We start from the raw sequence: 17,573 nt of genomic DNA, 5'->3' as shown, positions 1-17,573 counted from the left end.
CCTTGGTGTAGTTTCAGCCTTTTGGCTGAAGCAGCAGAATTATTTATATTTTCTCATGTTTAATTGTGGTGAGCAAGTGAACTGCCAACAAAGCTGGAAGCAGGAACATATTGCCCCAGTCTTCAAAAGGGAAGGATGAAATTTGGCAAAATACAGACTGAGTTTAACTTTGATGGTGCAGAAGATTCTAGACTATATTTTTTTAAAAAACGGAATCAGTTTGTAGGCCAGCATGAATTTGTGATGAATAAAACCAGCAAGATTAATTTTACCTTTCTTTTTTGAAAAATCGGGTTTCTAGCTTAGTGGATTGTGGAAATGCGTTGGGTGTAATGTATCTTGACTTCAAGAAAGCATATGACATTTTGGCTAGCAAACTAATTGAATGTGGGATAGAATATATGTGGGATAGGTGGATTCACAGCTGATTGGAAAACCATACTCTGAGGGCTCATCAATTCTGTCCTGCACCTGATACTAACTAAGATTTTCATCAGTTGCTTCAGTGAAGTGGTAGAGGTAATTCTGATTAAAGTGTGGATGGCACAAAACTAGGTCAGCTTAACCCCTTGGGAGACAGGAATAAAATTCAGAAGGGCCCTGACAGAATGGGAAACTGAGCTGAAATTAACAAAGTGGTACTGAATGCAAAGTTCTGCATATAAGCAGAAACAAAACTCCCCAAACCCACAAACGTACAGAGATAGAATGTGTGTGTGTGCGTGCGCACACCTGATTTGGAAGTAGTACATGTGAAAAGGATATTGCATCTCATAACCTTGGATTCATCAGAACAGAGTGGTTTCATTCTGGTGCAGCAGATATCAACGCTTACCTCCTTAAGGGTTTGATCAAACAATATGTAAGCTAAAAAAAAATTTAAAATTTAAAAATGTCCAGTAGCACCTTAGAGACCAACTAAGTTTGCATGCACACAAAAGCTTATACCCAGAACAAACTTAGTTGGTCTCTACGGTGCTACTGGACATTTTTTAATTTTTTTATTTATTTTGACTGCGTCAGACCAACACGGCTACCTGCCTGAATATGTAAGCTGTGCAACTTTGATATTGTAAAATCATCTTCCAAATCTAAAAAGGAAAAAAAATGTACTTTTTTGGGATGTGTTTTCTGATTTATTTTTTTTAAGGCAATAGCTATGAGTATGTGACAGTGCATTTGTTTCAAACAACAACCAGGGCCGTCTTAAGTATATTTGGCGCCCTGGCGCCGTGGTGCGATGGATCCCTCCGGCGCCCCCGCCCTGCCCCGTTTCCCAGCGCAGCGGGCAGGCGGAGCTCACAGCGCGGCTGCCGGGGTGCAGCTCTGTGGTGGGTGGGCGGGCGCAGCTCCGCAGCGGGCAGGTGGGCACAGCTGTGCAGCGCCCCCCTGGCGGGCGGGCGCCTTGGCACCCTGCGCCACCCAGCCTGGCCGTAGGGCCGGCCCTGACAACAACAACACCTTATACCATAAACCAACTGACCAACAAACATATCTACATGCTTCTAGCTACCATCCCAAACATACCAAACAATCCATTGTATATAGCCAGGCCCTATGTTACAGCCGCATCTGTTCCAACTCTACAGACAGAGACTCTCGCCTAAGAGCTCTACAGCAAACCCTTTTATAACTACCGTAAAATATCCGTCCGATGAAGTTAAACAACAGATCAACAGAGCCAGACTGATACCCAGAGAGAACCTGCTGCAAGACAGACCCAAAAAAGAAAATAACAGAACACCACAAGTAATCACATCTTCTAACATTGTGTATGCCATCAAATGCCAACAGTGCCCTTCAGCCCTCTATATTGGACAAAAAGGCCAAACCCTACGCCAAAGGATAAATGGACATAAATCTGACACCAGGAATCACAAGACAGAGAAACCAGTAGGAGAACACTTCAATCTCCCAGGACATTCTTCTATACAGGATCTCAAAGTAGCTGTCTTATTACAAAAGAATTTCAGAAATAAACTGGAAAGAGAAGTTGCTAAATTGCAACATTACCAGACTTAAAACCATGGAGAGACCTGGTCTGAATAGAGACATTGGGTTCTTATCTCATTATACATGATAAAGTTATTTTTAGCCATCTCACCCCTTGCTTTTTTCTGGAAGACCAATTGCAGTCGTCAACAGGTTTACCACACCCATTCCCACTACCCTTCTGAGTAAGACCCCTCCCCACCCTCTCACTATATATAAGGGTCTGGTGACTTCTATTTCAGTGTATCTGAAGAAGTGTGCATGCACACGAAAGCTCATACCAATGACAAACTTAGTTGGTCTCTAACGTGCTACTGGAAGGATTTTTTTTTATTTTGTTTCAAACAACATACTCATGATGAGAAGCTAGTGTGGCAAACTCCCTTTACAGTCATTTCACCTTGTTTTTCCTCGCCACTCCATTCCATAACAGTCTGCGCATGGGAGCTTATCTCACCCCCTGGCAACCCCTGTTCTCACTTCTTTTTCTCTTAGCAACTCTGTAGAATGATTGTATTTGAAACATTTACATTCTCACCTTCTCCTCTCTCACCTTCTCTTCTTGGCAAATGAAAGGGAAGAAGAATTGCATGAAGGGAGGCAAAACGGATCTCAGAATGTCAACAGATAATGGTGGTGGTGTGTGTGTGTGTGTGTGTGTGTGTGTGTGTGTACTGTTGTGGATAGAGGAAACATTAAAAAAATACTGGAACAATTTATTTTTCTACCTATTGAGATCACACAAAAGGCTTGTCACATAATTTTCAGAACATTGGGCCTAGCCTTGAGGCAACAGAAGTCATTCACTAAATTGGATATATGGTTTGCTTGAGTTCAAATCTTCTTTGAAGTCCATATGCAAGCCAAACCTTTGAAGTCCACATTTTTGTCTTTCCCCAAAGGGCAGTCTCCCTTGCTGAATGTCCTATGAGACATCAGCAGAATATTCCTTCTGCACAATCTGTACCTAAGCATGTAGACCTTCTTGTCACACCTTAGCGGGTGAGGTTTTGATGATTCTGAAAGGTTTGAGTAACAACCATCAAGCATCTAAAATAGGGTGGCCATAGGCCTAAATATGAGTTGTTGTTGTTGTTTAAAAAAAGATAGGTTGTATTTTTTAATCAAGTATTTATCATTAGTTTCATATATTAGAAGTTTGATTTGTATGTAATAACATCTATGAAATGAGATTCCAGGGCCTTTGTTTGCTATGGGGAGACCCAGAATTATTTAGGAGTTATAGGTCCATCTAGACATTCACTCGGGCAGAACAAAACTTTCTAGTCTGAATGGATATCTCAGATGAAGTGGATGTATCAGCCACACAGTCTTCAGATTTCGGAATTAAGGCATTTTTATAATTGCAACTCTAGTTTGTTCTATGTTGATAAGACAATTTAACCTGTGAGAGTTGGGAGTCATGAACATTGCAGCAAAATCAGGAAATCGCTTGATTTTTCCCGTTTTCGTCATTGGCAATTGACCCATGTACGTAATTGGCTCAATAGTGTTTTAAGATTGGCAGTTTGGCTAGCAGGGAGCTGATAGAGCCCGGTGGATTTGCTGAAACACACTTGATATAGTCGGTGGTGAAGTTGCCTGGTAATCATTAGTTGTGGAGATTGTCTTACAATAAAAACCTGATCCAAGATGGCTTTTTGTACAGATTTTTTTATTTAAAAAATGCATTAATGATAGTCAGTTTTTCTACAGGTTTTTTTTTAGAATCACCATTAATTCATCAGTTATCTTTACATGTTCCTGTCTTCCTCTTGCACTATACCTTTCTAGATCTGAAAATCAATGTGTATATGCCACTCACCCCATCGGTCAATTTTGAGAATACTGCTGGGTACACTCCACAACATGGAACTCAAGGTACTGTGTATGATGTACACCTCTTACCCATAGACATTCATTTAGCCTTTTCCCTGAATACAGTGGGCTCTCAGATATTGCCTAGTCAACCTGCTCCTTTTAACTCCAGTCCTTGGGAATTCCCCCCTCTATCATTATACCATGAATGATCATGAACCATTTTTTATAAGCACAAACTAAATTCAGTTTCTAGTTAATGTCATTTGCCTGCGCTGTCCCAATGACTGTAACCATGTGCTTAATAAAGCTTTTTAAAAGTGTGGTCCCTGAGGTGACATCCTTGGAAACAATCCACCTTCCAGTACATAATGAAGAGAGACTTCACAAGATGTGGATCGGAGAAATTCCCACCAGTGGCTACTCCAAGAGGGCATTAGGTTTCACTGATCATGCAATCCTTTCGTATCTGGTGGGGCATCCCAGGGCCATAGATATGCTGGATCTCCTTCTCTAGGCGTTAGGAGAGAGCAAGAGAGAGCATCAACCTCAGAGAGGGAGATCTGATGGAAGGTGGTCCTTCTTCATCTTCAACGTCACAGCACCTCCACAGCCAAGACCCTACCAGTAGGGCTGGCATCAGTAGGGTTGAAAAGGGTGTGTGTCATTCAATGCGTAAGATCCGCAGGACCAGGGAAGGCATGGATCTGAATGCTCCATAGCCTTTCACTTCACATGCCCTCAGATCTAGCAATAAAAAGGGGGGGTCTAATTTTTAACTGAATTTTTATCTGTTATAGAAAGTCTAATGTAGAGTATACAGTCAAAGCAACATAATTACTGTATATTCCTACGTATAAGACTACTTTTTAACCCAGGAAAATCTTCTCAAAAGTCGGGGGTCGTCTTATACGCCGGGTCATATTTCTTATACGGTGAGTGTATCCCAAACTCTATATCTTAACTGGAAAAGTTGGGGGTCGTCTTATACGCCCAGTCGTCTTATACGCCGGAATATGGTAACAGAAAACTGAAATATTATCTTAAAGATTTCAAAATAAAACATTACAAAGGAGGTGAACTACAGAATACATATTTAACACAAACAAAGTTAACCCAAAAAAATTATTGAGCATTTCATTAAAAAAAATCCCTAAGTGAAGTCAAATGTAAATTGCACATTTAAAACAGCCTAATTATCAAGAGAATAAAATATTATCATAAGCATGACACTGCTGTTTGGCAGGCACAAAAAGTTGGGGCAAAAGAATCCAATAGTTTGGGTTTGTTGTCAGGCATAGCGATGTCCCTCTGGTCTCACCAGGAGCCTCTTCAGTAGAGCTGGTGAGTGTTGGCTCTGCCCCCTAGGCAAGGTGGAAAGGGCCTTGCAGGGAGCGGCCTTCACGACTCACAGTCAGGCAATGTATTTCATATTGTTAAGTACCTTTGAGACATTTTTGTCTAAAGCAACTAAGAAATGTTAGCAACAACAACAACAATCTATCTCCACTGTAAAAAGGTAAAGGACCCCTGGACGGTTAAGTCCAGTCAAAGGCAACTATGGGGTTGTGGCACTCATCTCGCTGTCAGGCCGAGGAAGCCGGTGTTTGTCCACGTGGCCAGCATGACTAAACCACTTATGGCACAGCAAAACACCGTGACGGAAGCCAGAGTGCACGGAAACACTGTTTACCGTCCCACCATAGTGGTACCTATTTATCTACTTGCACTAGCTTGCTTTCAAACTGGGAGCTCACACCGTCACGGAGATTCGAACCACCAACCTTCCAAGCGGCAAGCCCAAGCGGCTCAGAGGTTTAGACCACAGCCCACTGTAAAGTCCCCAAGTCTCCTGCTAGCCTTTGAAGTAACTTTGGGGTGCCCAGCCCAACAACATTCCCATCACAGAAGAATTTGTTGTTGTTGTTTAGTCGTGTCCAACTCTTTGTGACCCCATGGACCAGAGCACACCAGGCAGTCCTGTCTTTCACTGCCTCCCGCAGTTTGGTCAAACTCATGTTAGTAGAATAATATTAACCAACGTTTTGGAAATAAGGGAGGTCTGGAATAAGGAAATGAGGAGCCCACTGATTCAGGGTCGGCAGAAAGCAGCTTATTGAAACATCCACACTTTCTCTCAGTTGGAGATGAATACAGCAGAAACTCTTATTCTGGGGACTTGTCCCCAGAATCAGATTGAAAAGGAAATGAGGTCTATGCCAAAAATGAATGGCACTTTGATTCACATGTTGTGGGCCTGCCCAACAGTGTCTTCTTTTTAGTCTGAAATAGTCATACCAGGGCTGGAGTGAGCAATGACTTGCTCTTTGAGCAGCTCTTGGGGTAGGGGTGGGGGTGGCGAGGACAGGCAGAAGTGAATTTGGATTCGTAAATAAGGGAGCTGCACAATTAACGCCATCATCTGTAGGTAGAGAGGGGTTGGCTTACACTGAACAGAAATAGCATAGGAACATATTTGTGTGGTGGGTGAGGTGGGAGGTGTTAACACTTTATTTTGCTGCTGCGATGTGCAACATCACAACTCTGCTTTGGTGAATTGCCTACCATATTGTTAACCCACAGATGATCTGAGTGCACTGTGGGGTGGAGAGTGGGGAAGCGGTGTCTGCCAGTGGGAGGTGCACCATATTTTACATGCACTTTGCAAATGAGTATTGGAAAGGGAGGGGCAGGGACCCATGCCATCGCCACTGTAGGCAGCAAATGCTGATGTGCGTCAACTACTGCCAGGGGGAAATCCCAGCCGTTGGTTGTACAGATCAATTTGCTGTAGCAGATTGCCAGCTGAGTGAGAAGAACTGCCTTCTACAAAAGTAGAAACACTAGATGGAAATACAAGCATACAGACCAAAGCACTTTCCAGATTTGGCAGTATGAGAGTCAAGCCAAACATGATGCTAAAAGTGACAGTGAGAACTGTATCAGATTTTATGTCAGCATTCAGGAAGGGTATGTTTAATCCATCCATCCACAGCCATGATCCTGATAAATACCCCCTACTTAGGGGGTGGAAGCTCCCATTTGTTCCCACTGTCAAGATCATGGATAGGGAGGGAAGGGTTAATACTCCCAGCATGGTGTAATCCAAATAAAAATTGACCCCTGTGCTACGGGTACCCAATATGACACCCTCTAGTTCTTCTTCTTCATCTTTGTTTGTTGTTGTTGTTGTTTTCTTTTTTTGTTTTGTGTTTTGTTTTTTTGTTTGTTTTTTGCTTTTTTGTTTAAAACATCTATATCCTGCCTTTCAGCATGTAGGACTCAAAGTTTCTTACAACAATAAAATGTACAATATGCAAAACTTCAAGCATAAATTATTATTTTTCCACAAATTTATTTATTTGGTTTTTACATAATATAGTTTACAATCATACCACAACACATTCCAAAAGGAAACCAATATTCTGACGAACCTTTGGACTTCCCCCCTCCCCCTCCGTGGGTCCTATTGTTAAACCTTTTCTTCTGCATCTTTTCATAATAATCCAAATTTTTATATTTCCATTGTATCCATAGTTCTCGTTACATTACAAGTGTTGTTCCTATCCTGCTAGTGGTTTTAACTGTTTACAGTGGTCTCCAAGGTAACTTATAAATTTCCCCCATTCCTTCTTCAAGTTTTGGTCTTCCTGGTTTCTGATCAAGCATCAATTAAACCCATAGCTGTCAAGTTTTCCCTTTTCTCGCAAGGAAGCCTATTCAGCATAAGGGAATTTCCCTTTAAAAAAGGGAGAACTTGACAGCTATGATTAAACCTAGAGAATTTTTTTCTTTTTTTAAAGAGCACCTGAGAAGCATTCAAGATTCAGGGGCCTCCTGAAATAAAACAGTTTTGATGAGGCATCTGAAACTCAGTAGGGACGCTGCCTATCAAACTTCTTGTGCAGTGGAGGGAGTTCCATAGAGGTGGGCCCACAATGCCTAAGCCATTACTCCTCATTGACATGATCCATCCTTCTGGCGCAAAGGGAACCACTAATAGTACTCCCCTCCAATGGTCTCAGTGATTAATTGGGGCATGCAGAGTAAGAGTGTCCTTAAAGTATCCTGGGCCTAAATCCGTCAGTGCTTTCTACACTAGTACAAAAACCTCCAACCTGGCCTGGTAGCAGACAGGAAGCCAGTGCAGGCCTCTTAGCACAGGTGCCATGTGTTTGTGCGAGTTTGTTCCCATCAGCAGTCTAGCCGCAGCATTTTGCACTAGATGGAGCTTCCTGGATCAGACTCACGGGCAGACCCACATAGAGCATGTCTGGTCTTAAGAGTATCTTGTTGTTGGCCATGCTCATTGAGGCTGATGGAAGCTGGAGTCTGACATCATCTGCAGGGCACCATGTTGGCTTCCCCCCACAGTAGTTTGTTTTAAAAGCAACTACGAGAAACCTATCTTACGATCAGGAATTTGTATGCTCAGACCTCTGATGGACTACATGTTTCTCCATTGGCGGCTAAAGTGATCGCCAAGGGACAATAGGTCCCTCAGGACATCTGTTGATTTTTTTGGACTGAGAGCTGAATGGAAATATGGCTGTGTACACATCCTCCATTCATGACAACTGTGGCGGATTTGAAACTGTTATGTCAGGTTTTTGTTTCGCAACCAACCTATCGAAGGGTTAACCCAGACTCCTGGTTAACTGGCAGCAACATTCCATGGGAGGCGTGGCCTGCATGGGGTTTAAATGGAAAGGGGAACAGTTATGTCAGTTGGCGGTTGGGGGTTTTTTGTGTGGGAGCTTGGGTGGTTGTGGAGAAGGTAGATTTTAGAGTAGATGAAGTAGTGGATAGGTATTCTGTTATTTGATTACCAAGAACGTTACCTGTGAAGTTAAGTTTGTACCGATGTTACCAGAAAGCAACCATTAAGATTCAAGCCAATAAATATCCATCTTTAAAGTGTCACATTAGTAATTGTCTATTTCATTTTCCAGCTAAGGTACCCAGGAACCCAGGTGGTGGGGAACTCTTTTAAACTGTCAAAACTGCCTTTTAGAGGAGAAAGGTTAGTTTGTGGCTGAGAGTGCACCAAGAAAGGGGGGGCTAAAGGAGGAGACAGGTTCTGAGTGATAATAAAGTTACCTCAGGAAGGAGGCTAGCTTTACAGTAAGGGAGGTTCTAGTGAAGGGAAACCCTTATCTGAGCGCACATAGGAACAGTCTTATTTTTAGCCCCAAGTCTATATAGGTACCTGGTCACGTTTAGGCTGGAAGAGGACTCTCTTTTATTTTTGAAAACCCACAAGTGCTAGAGGGTTTAAAGAAAGGCTAGAGGGATAAGTGGGAGGTTTGATTTACCTCAGAAATCCCTGCTAGTGCTTTTAATAATTGAGAGGTCAGAGTTATAAGACGGAAAGTGAGAGGGACTTTCGTCGCAACAACAACCAATACTCAGTAGTTATTTCATATACAGTGGTACCTCGGTTTAAGTACACAATTGGTTCCGAAAGTCTGTACTTTAACCTGAAGCGTACTTAACCTGAAGCGAACTTTCCCATTGAAAGTAATGGAAAGTGGATTAATCCGTTCCAGACGGGTCCACGGAGTACTTAAACTGAAAGTACTCAAACCGAGGCGTACTTAAACCGAGGTATGACTGTAAATGTATACTCTGTTGCTTTGTTGTTCACTGCCTGAGTACTGGTTCCAGGGCTTCCGTTGTACTTTAATTGAGTCTACTGCTGAAATTGAAGACCGCAATTGGTTCTGTATTCCCGCCTGCTAAAATCATTGGTCTTTTCTCTTCATTCCCTCAGCTGCTTCCTGTGCCTTTTAGCCGACATGTAACTCTTGAGCCTTTTGCGTCTCTTACCTTTCAGCTTTCAGTGTTTATTATTTCATTCCATTCTGTTCTTGAAATTGTGGCAATCTTCACAGTTAGGCACGTCTCCTTTCTCTTCATTTTGTAAAGCTGTCACAAAGCCAGCCGTGGTGACAGCAAAAAAGAGCAAAGGTTTTACTCCTGCTTACAAGTGACTGCCTGGTCAGGTGCTTAGTAAATTGTTTCACTTGCTTTATTCCCTGCACCAGTTACAGACACTGTACCGTTGGTACATTGGTGTGGCTACTTGCTCCCAGCCTGCATTTGTCAGAAAAGCAGCTCCTGCTGGAAGACTCCAAGTGTGTTGCATCTAACTGCTAAATTAATAGAGTTCTGTAATGTAAAGAGTTTTGTAATGTAATGTAAAGAGATCCGAAACTATAGTAGAAAATCAAAATTCCTATTAATTTTAGTACAATCCATGCTGCGACCTGGTGATCTTTCAGCATTGTGTCTTGTGTTTCTGAGTGTGGTCTGGACAGAAAATTCTCACTCTTCCACTTCCCAATCATGGTTTTGCCCAGTCTCTATTACTGGAGTCTTTCCATTTTCCCTTTGTTCTTTTCAATGGCAAATTGGTGCCATTGCACCAGCAGGAGGGGAAACTAAAACGAAGTGTGATGACTGCAAGTCTGGATGTGCCAAAGTAGAAAGAAAGATGGTTGTAGCCAGTGCTTTTTTTCCGGGGGGGGGGGGCGCAGGCGTACGCATATCCCTCAACATTTTGTGAATATTTGTACTTTTGTCCATGTACTGTACAGTATTTATTTTTCCCAATTTGAATTATAAAATGGCAATTTTATTGAGTCAAAATGAGAGTACCCCTAAACATTTTTTTAAGAAAAAAAACACTAGTTGTAGCCCTAAATGAGTTTTCTTCCACCTACTGTGGTGGTAGAATGCATCTTTTGTTTGCTTGAGTTCCCACAATTCAAACCCACAGCATCTCTAGGTTAGAAAGGATCTACAGTACAGAGCTGGGAAATAATTCTCTTCTTGGAAACCTGCAGAGTGGTCTAACAGTTCCATGCACAGAGTGAGTCAGCCTTGTTCTCTCATCTGTCATATCGAGCAAGGTGCCACCTCATGTCACCCTTAGAGAAGAGGAAGATTTGAGATTCTCCAGAGGTTTACAACCATCAAGAGGACTCTTTTCAGTTTGAGTTTTTGGACCTAATTTGAATGCAGTTATTGGACTACGTTTTTTTGTTTTGGTTTTCATGTTTTGTCTCTTTTACATAACATAAAAATGCATGTACATTTACTTGATTGTGCAATTCATCTTGTGTGTGGTTTTTTTTTTTTAATTAGATCACGGAACTGCAGTAAGACATGAACCAGTCTTTCGAAGAATTCTGATGGAAGACAGCATCATCTGATAGCAGGAAGATTTGTGAAATCCTTGGGTGGATCTTGTGTTCTACGCGTGTGTGTGTGTGCACATGTGTGCATTGTGTGCATGTGTTCTCGTTCTCTCTGTTTCACACACACCCATGTGCGTGCACACACACACACACACACACACACACACAGCTGCCTCTAATTGGTCATGCATTAAATCGACTAGATGTGTAAAATCATCTCTGAAAGGACATAGTTAACAGATGTGTGTATGTGCGATTTGAAAAGTGTAACATAAGCAAGGTACCTTGGGATTCTTTCCTTTTATTTATACATTAAAGTGTGAATATTTTCTGTTACAAAGGTTCGGGTTCATTTATAACTTCACAGTGGAACTGAGATGTACGAGAATTTATCAAGCCCCTGTACTCTTCTGCACATTGCTCTGTGTGGCAGAAGGGGTGTGGAAGTGATTCTTTGCTTTTTGCCACATGCTGAATTGGATTTCCCCATGTAAATGGACATTGGTGCCAGGTCCAGCAGATTTCCCCAGTCTCTGATACAGAGAGTATGGGATACAGAATATGGAAATATCCCTCCTTGTGGTGCAGGTTCCAGGATAGGGATGCCAGTGGACATCTCCAGGTTTGGATCTGGATCTCTCACCTGCACACACCCACACCCATTGATACCCCCTCCAAATGCCTCCCTTTCCCCTTAATTCCCAAGTGGATCGCAGCAGGAGCATGATTAGTGAATGCAGTAATCTTGTTCCCCTTTGCAAAGCTGCAAGGAATGCTGCCACGTCATGATGTAGTACTCTTCTCAGGGTGAAGGCGAGGCCGGCTGAAGCTCAGATCAAGCTCAGGCTTGCAAGAGAGGTTAAAAATAATCTTTCAAAGGTTTCTTTACCTATGTCCGAAGCAAGAGGAAGAACAAGGAAAAATGATCTCTCCCCCGGTTTGGGGAAGTAACAGCTCAGATCCATTCTGTGTTAACATGGAGAATTCTTTGGGGGAAGTTGCTCATCCTTATAGAGGGATACGGGGCAGCAGTTTTTGGCAGGTGCCACTTATTTCATCCCCAAACAAGAGGTGTTCCCACAGAGGAAATGCTTTGCTTCCAGATGCATGGTTGAGTCAGGGCCCCTCCAGACTGATGCTTTTTGTGGGTATGTTTTGCAACATGTGATCAATTTATACTGCAATGCCCACACTTTATTAGCTGCTCTGTGGTGCTTCCCCAATGTTACATACTACATTATTGCCATCTGGAGTGGCTCTCTTGCCCTATGGCAGACAAAAGAGACACAACACACACACCCCTGAACAGTAGGGTTATAAAAAAGTTGCAGGATTTCGGGAGGAATTGTGGGGTATGCACCAACTACAAACCAAGCACCATGTCAGCCCAGAAACTTCTGCAGGTGCAAAGAGGATTGAAAGAAAGGTCACATATATATAATATAAAGCACAAACCATGTGCTGAAGGGGAAGATATGCACATCCCACCAAGATTTATGCCATAACTGCTTTGAAGAGCATACCAGAAGCTGAAGGGGATTGATGAATTAGCTTAACTTAAATGAGCCATGTTTGAGCTGATCTGAAGTGCCGTGAAACTGGTGTTTAGTTTGCATTGAACACACTAGTTGGGAGGGCTGGAGAAATGGGAGAAACATTCTGTGCTCAGGCACTGGGTTTCCAAACACCAAATAATGCAAAACCAAACCAAGTAAGGAGAGAGGTGAGGGCCAAAGCAGATACCTGGACTGCAGATGAAAGCAAGTGAGAGAAAGGACTGGGAAATTATCTGATCCAGCAGCAACTATAGGCCACCTTTGTTCTGGCAAAATACAGGGCAGGGCAGGGTGGGTGAATTTTTCTCCCCCATCTGGTGTTGAAATGACGTCAAAGCAATCCATTACAATCTATTGCAGCCTCTGGAATTTCTCTCTCTCTCTCTCTCTCTCTCACACACACACACACACACACACACACACACACGTATAAATCTGTCCATGCTTTGCCACCCAGAGCTTAAATATATGACCTTTCACACACCCTTTCACACACATACCAACTCCTAGGGGCCAAGGTCCCTTCGCCCCCCCCCCATTAAAAATTAACACACACACCCCAGTTGATGTGCATTGACATTCAAATGGTGTGGGTGTGCCCCATCATGTGATTAATTATGAGTGGCGGGGCTTACCTGCCCCCCCAATATTTTACTCAAGTTGTCTCCCCTGGAGAGAAGAGTGCAGAAACACAGGACAAAGTGCATTTTACATGGAAACACAGGACGATCCGGTATTATAAAGGGCAGAAGGCAACCCTTTTGGAGCCTCCTTTGGGAAAGGGGGAAGGGAAGCTGTGATGCCTTGTATAGGAAAAAGCCCCTTTGAAGTGGAACTGGGAACCTTTGGACTGGGTGATAATTCCTAGCCACCACTTCCACACTAGCTACTTAGTCTTTTCACCAGTGTATAATCAGACTTCATAAATTTTGAGGCAAACCCAAGCTGCTCTGCTATATGTTGGGAAATTACAGAGGTTTAAAATGAGGCCATCTTTAAATAAAGGGACTCGGTTTATAGTTCCGTGGAATTGGGAATTTCCAAAATAGGTGTATTTATTGACATCCTTTCTGCTCAATGTGCTAATTTAGGGGTCCATTGAATGCCAGGGTATATCATGCCAAATCTTGGCCATTGGTCCAGCACTTGTTGGGTTCTCCAATCAAGCTTCAAATTTGCTCAACAGCAACCCAGCGGAACAGGAAATAAAGTTTCTCCAGCAAAAGCCACAGGCTGAAGATTGTGACTGGAAGGAATCCCTCTGCTTATTATTTTACGAAGCTTAATGATATTATGGAATGGCATTAGGAAAGCTTATAGAGAGGGAAACAAAGCACATAAGATGGGCTGTTTGAAAATAAAGCAACTGACATATGATGATATTTAAAGCAACTTAAAGCAATCTGATATAATTCCCAAACCAATTCATGGTTTAATAATGGTATGAACTACTAGTAAGCTCTGACAAAGCAATAAATTTGAATAAACAACATCCCTCCCCACCAGGCCCCAAAAGAACTCCCTCACAATGCCCACATATATATCTTTTAGATTGAGTTGCAACTGGGCCATTTATTTTTCCATAAACTTCATTTTTTATGTGGGCAGGCCCACATAGATCACGAGTTACTATAATCTACCTGGGGAAAAGGAGTTAAGCGAGACACCTGCTGCATCAGATTATCCATACAGGACACTTATTGGACACACATTAGCACTGGCTTGCCCAAACAGATGGTGCTCTTGTTTTGGCTTCATGGCCGAGAGGGGGGTCTTCTTGTCTGGGCAGCCCAGGACCTCCATACACGCTGCCCAGGCTTGCACCTAGTCACCCCTGGAGACACACTCCATTGAGACAGATGGATGCCAACAGAAGTATGAGTATGGCACTGATATTTTTCATTCATCATTATGTGTCCCTATCTCACACAGTGATGTCATTTTAAGATTTTTTTTCAGGTGTTGTTCTTGGTGTTCTGTTCCTGAGATGGCTCATCCTATCCTCTTTCTTTGTAGCTATGTATATAGAAATGAACATTATGTCTGTATTTGAGGAAGGTAAGGTGATTGCACAGCTTAGGAGTGTGGACAAGGTCCCAGGTTCAACTCCCAGCATCTCCAGGTACAGCTGGGAAGGACCCCTGGTCTTGAAACTCTGGAGAGCTGCTACCAGTCAATGTCGACAATACTGACCAAATGGACCAATGGTCTGATTCAGCAGAAGACAGCTTATTATGTTCCTACAGGCTTTCTCACATGATCTGGTCCTGGATGCTTTTCATAGAAAAGATATCTGTACAGATCGCTACCCAACCGTTGTCTTTCAGATGCAGGATGTCATCGGGTAGGTTACCAAAACAGAAATGGCCTGAAATTACCCTTTGACTTTGTGAATAAGTGCATGGCAACACAGACACAAGCAAGTTAGCAGTTTACGACTGCAACCCTATGCACATTTATCTGACAGTAAACCACCTTGAAATTTGTGAGATTTACCTTTGAGGAAAATGCACAGGCTCATACATTCTGAATCCAATCAGAGTGGAATTGATGCTCCTTGAAAATTAAAGGAGGTGCTACTGCTAACCTGAGCAGGAGCAGAATTAGATAATAGCAATTAAATAACATTTTCTATTAGCCTATCCAACCTCCTCTCCCACTGGATGCTAATGATGCGGGAAATTTTTATCCAGTGTCACAAGGACTCTGGTAGGGATGGCTTTCTCCTAGTAACCTCGTAAATAGTAATCCTGTGAGGTAATTGACATAAGACAGCCCTGAATTCATTTCCCATCCATGCAATGTTCGTCCTTTAAATGAAAAGCCAATTAAATATGAAACCACTCTGACTATTTGAACATGGGGAAAAAAAATTTGAGGAAACTATTCTTAAAGTGTTCTTATTTCACCGAGGACTCATCTATAATGTTCAATTAATGATGTTTACTTATCACTGTAACAATTACAAAGTTTCGGTGTTTTTCTTTCTTTTGTAACAAGCAACGCTTTCACATTGTGGCTATCAAATAATAACATTTGAAATGAAGAAACCACATTCCCTCTGCAGAAGACTGACACACACATAGACTCAGTGCAAACATTTGACAAAGGATTTTAATTTTTTTTAGTGTAATCTAACTGCATCTTGCAGATCACTTCAAAAATATTAATAGTCTTAGGAGATGAAACAATGTTTGCAGCTGCTTTATTCATCAGCTATGATGGTTGGTTTTTGCTCTGCTGAAACTGGTCCTCTAATTTATCAAAAATTGCATTTCCCAATAAAAGAGGCTTCTATTTTTCTGCCTCGCTTGTAGGGTAGTTTAGAATTTCTTTATCCTTTCATTAGGGTGGAGCTTAGCTAGTTGGCTGTGTGTGTCATGTGTAGTTTTCTGAGCACTAAACTTGTTTCCAGCACCTTTTGGTCCCTCTGGCTGATGATGTTCCTGATCGGGGACGGGGACAATACATGAGAGAAGTTGTCCTGTGACATCTTCCTATGGGTTTTAATTGAAGCACAGGAATTTGGGTAAGGGGGAGAACCTGTTTTTAAGGGAAGTTCTTCATTTCACCTTCAACAGAAGTCTGTGCTGATTTCTTTAAAAGTAAGGAGACCACTTTTCAAACAAAATAACAATGAACAGCTTCACTTCTTCCGACACTTACAGTAAAGGCAAGCTGAGCGTGTCATGGGATATTCAGGAAACATGGGCACCCAGGAATGCTGAAGGGTTCAGACCACGGGAGACATGATTTGTGGAGTGGAAGAAAGAACACTCAAAACCGCTTGGCCACACAAAATAATATTTACCCGAGACTTTAGAATTTCAGTCATCAGACTTTTCTCATTAATAGATAAACAACGGGAGAAAAGACTGCACTAGAACACTCCACAGGGACATCAAAACATACCAGTGAAGGGTATTCATATTTATGCCACCAGGAAGCTCTGGGTGATATTACAAGCATTTGTCCTATTATGCCCTTTCATTTTATCCTCTCTTTGAAGTAGGTTGGGTTGAGAGAGAATGGCTTTAAGATCACTGTGAGGCAACCATTTCTGCTGCAAGTACACCTGGGTTACATATCCCTGCAGCAATATGAAGTATGAATGGCATGTTTTCATTTTTAAACGCCAATACAGTGGTACCTTGGGTTAAGAACTTAATTAGTTAGGGAGGTCCGTTCTTAACCTGAAACTGTTCTTAACCTGAGGTACCACTTTAGCTAATGGGGCCGCCGCACGATTTCTGCTCTCATCCTGAAGCAAAGTTCTTAACCCGAGGTACTGTTTCTGAGTTAGCAGAGTCTGTAACCTGAAGCGTCTGTAACCTGAAGCGTCTGTAACCTGAGGTACCACTTACATAATACATAGTGCTGAAGGGGTCAAAGATAAGCAGTTTCAGAAAGTGTTAAGAGAGCATGGTACTTTGGGTGCCATGGGGCAGAAACTTCAGGTTGCATCATAAGGTTGTGGGTTGAGCATAAGAGTGTGGCAAATGTGATGTGGGGAGACATGGGTTCTGTGGTGCAGTGGAGGAGGGAGATTTATTGTGGTTGGCATCCATCTGTCTCAAGAGACAATGGGGTGCGCCTCCTGGGGTAAAGTCAAAACAGTGTTAGCAGTACCGAAGTGACTTCCATGCAGAACAAGACTGGGCAGTGCTCTATGGAGGTCCTGGACTGCCCAGACGACAAGAACCCCCTCTTGGTCTCTGTGGCTCAAAGGAAAGCACAGCAATATGTCTGGCTGCAATAATTGCTGGAAGGATAATTCCAATAATTGGTCCTCCTCCTCCTCCTCCTCTGGCAATCACTTGTAGCCGAGTAAGATTGTCTTCTATGAACACGGTCCATAAGTGACTGTGGAGGCCAATTCTGGATCCACACATCCTTCCACAGTGGGGACATAGGTTTCCAGGCTAATTGCTCTAACTGTCTAGGTACTCCACTACGGATTTGTGAAGTTACTCTTAGCCTTTTCTTCTCCTGGAGATATCCCACA

At 42.5% G+C, this 17,573-nt stretch overlaps 1 protein-coding gene across 2 annotated transcripts in view; it reads left to right on the top strand.

Moving 5' to 3' along the window:
* The window catches only part of ADGRL3 (adhesion G protein-coupled receptor L3), a 506,197-nt gene extending 494,845 nt beyond the window's left edge, over positions 1-11,352 (top strand). The window contains exons 23-24 of one of the 2 annotated variants that reach the window (XM_088658770.1): positions 3,787-3,873; positions 10,960-11,352. In XM_088658770.1, the coding sequence (XP_088514896.1) occupies positions 3,787-3,873; positions 10,960-11,027 (155 nt within the window). In that variant the 3' untranslated portion in view covers positions 11,028-11,352. The remainder of the gene's footprint in view (positions 1-3,786; positions 3,874-10,959) is intronic. The other variant, XM_088658771.1, reaches the window with a different exon arrangement.
* Positions 11,353-17,573: the final 6,221 nt, after the last annotated feature.

Source organism: Zootoca vivipara, chromosome 15, assembly GCF_965207765.1.
Source record: "Zootoca vivipara chromosome 15, rZooViv2.hap1.1, whole genome shotgun sequence".
Classification (NCBI taxonomy): Eukaryota; Metazoa; Chordata; class Lepidosauria; order Squamata; family Lacertidae; genus Zootoca; species Zootoca vivipara.
This window is presented reverse-complemented; position numbering and strand designations above follow the sequence as displayed.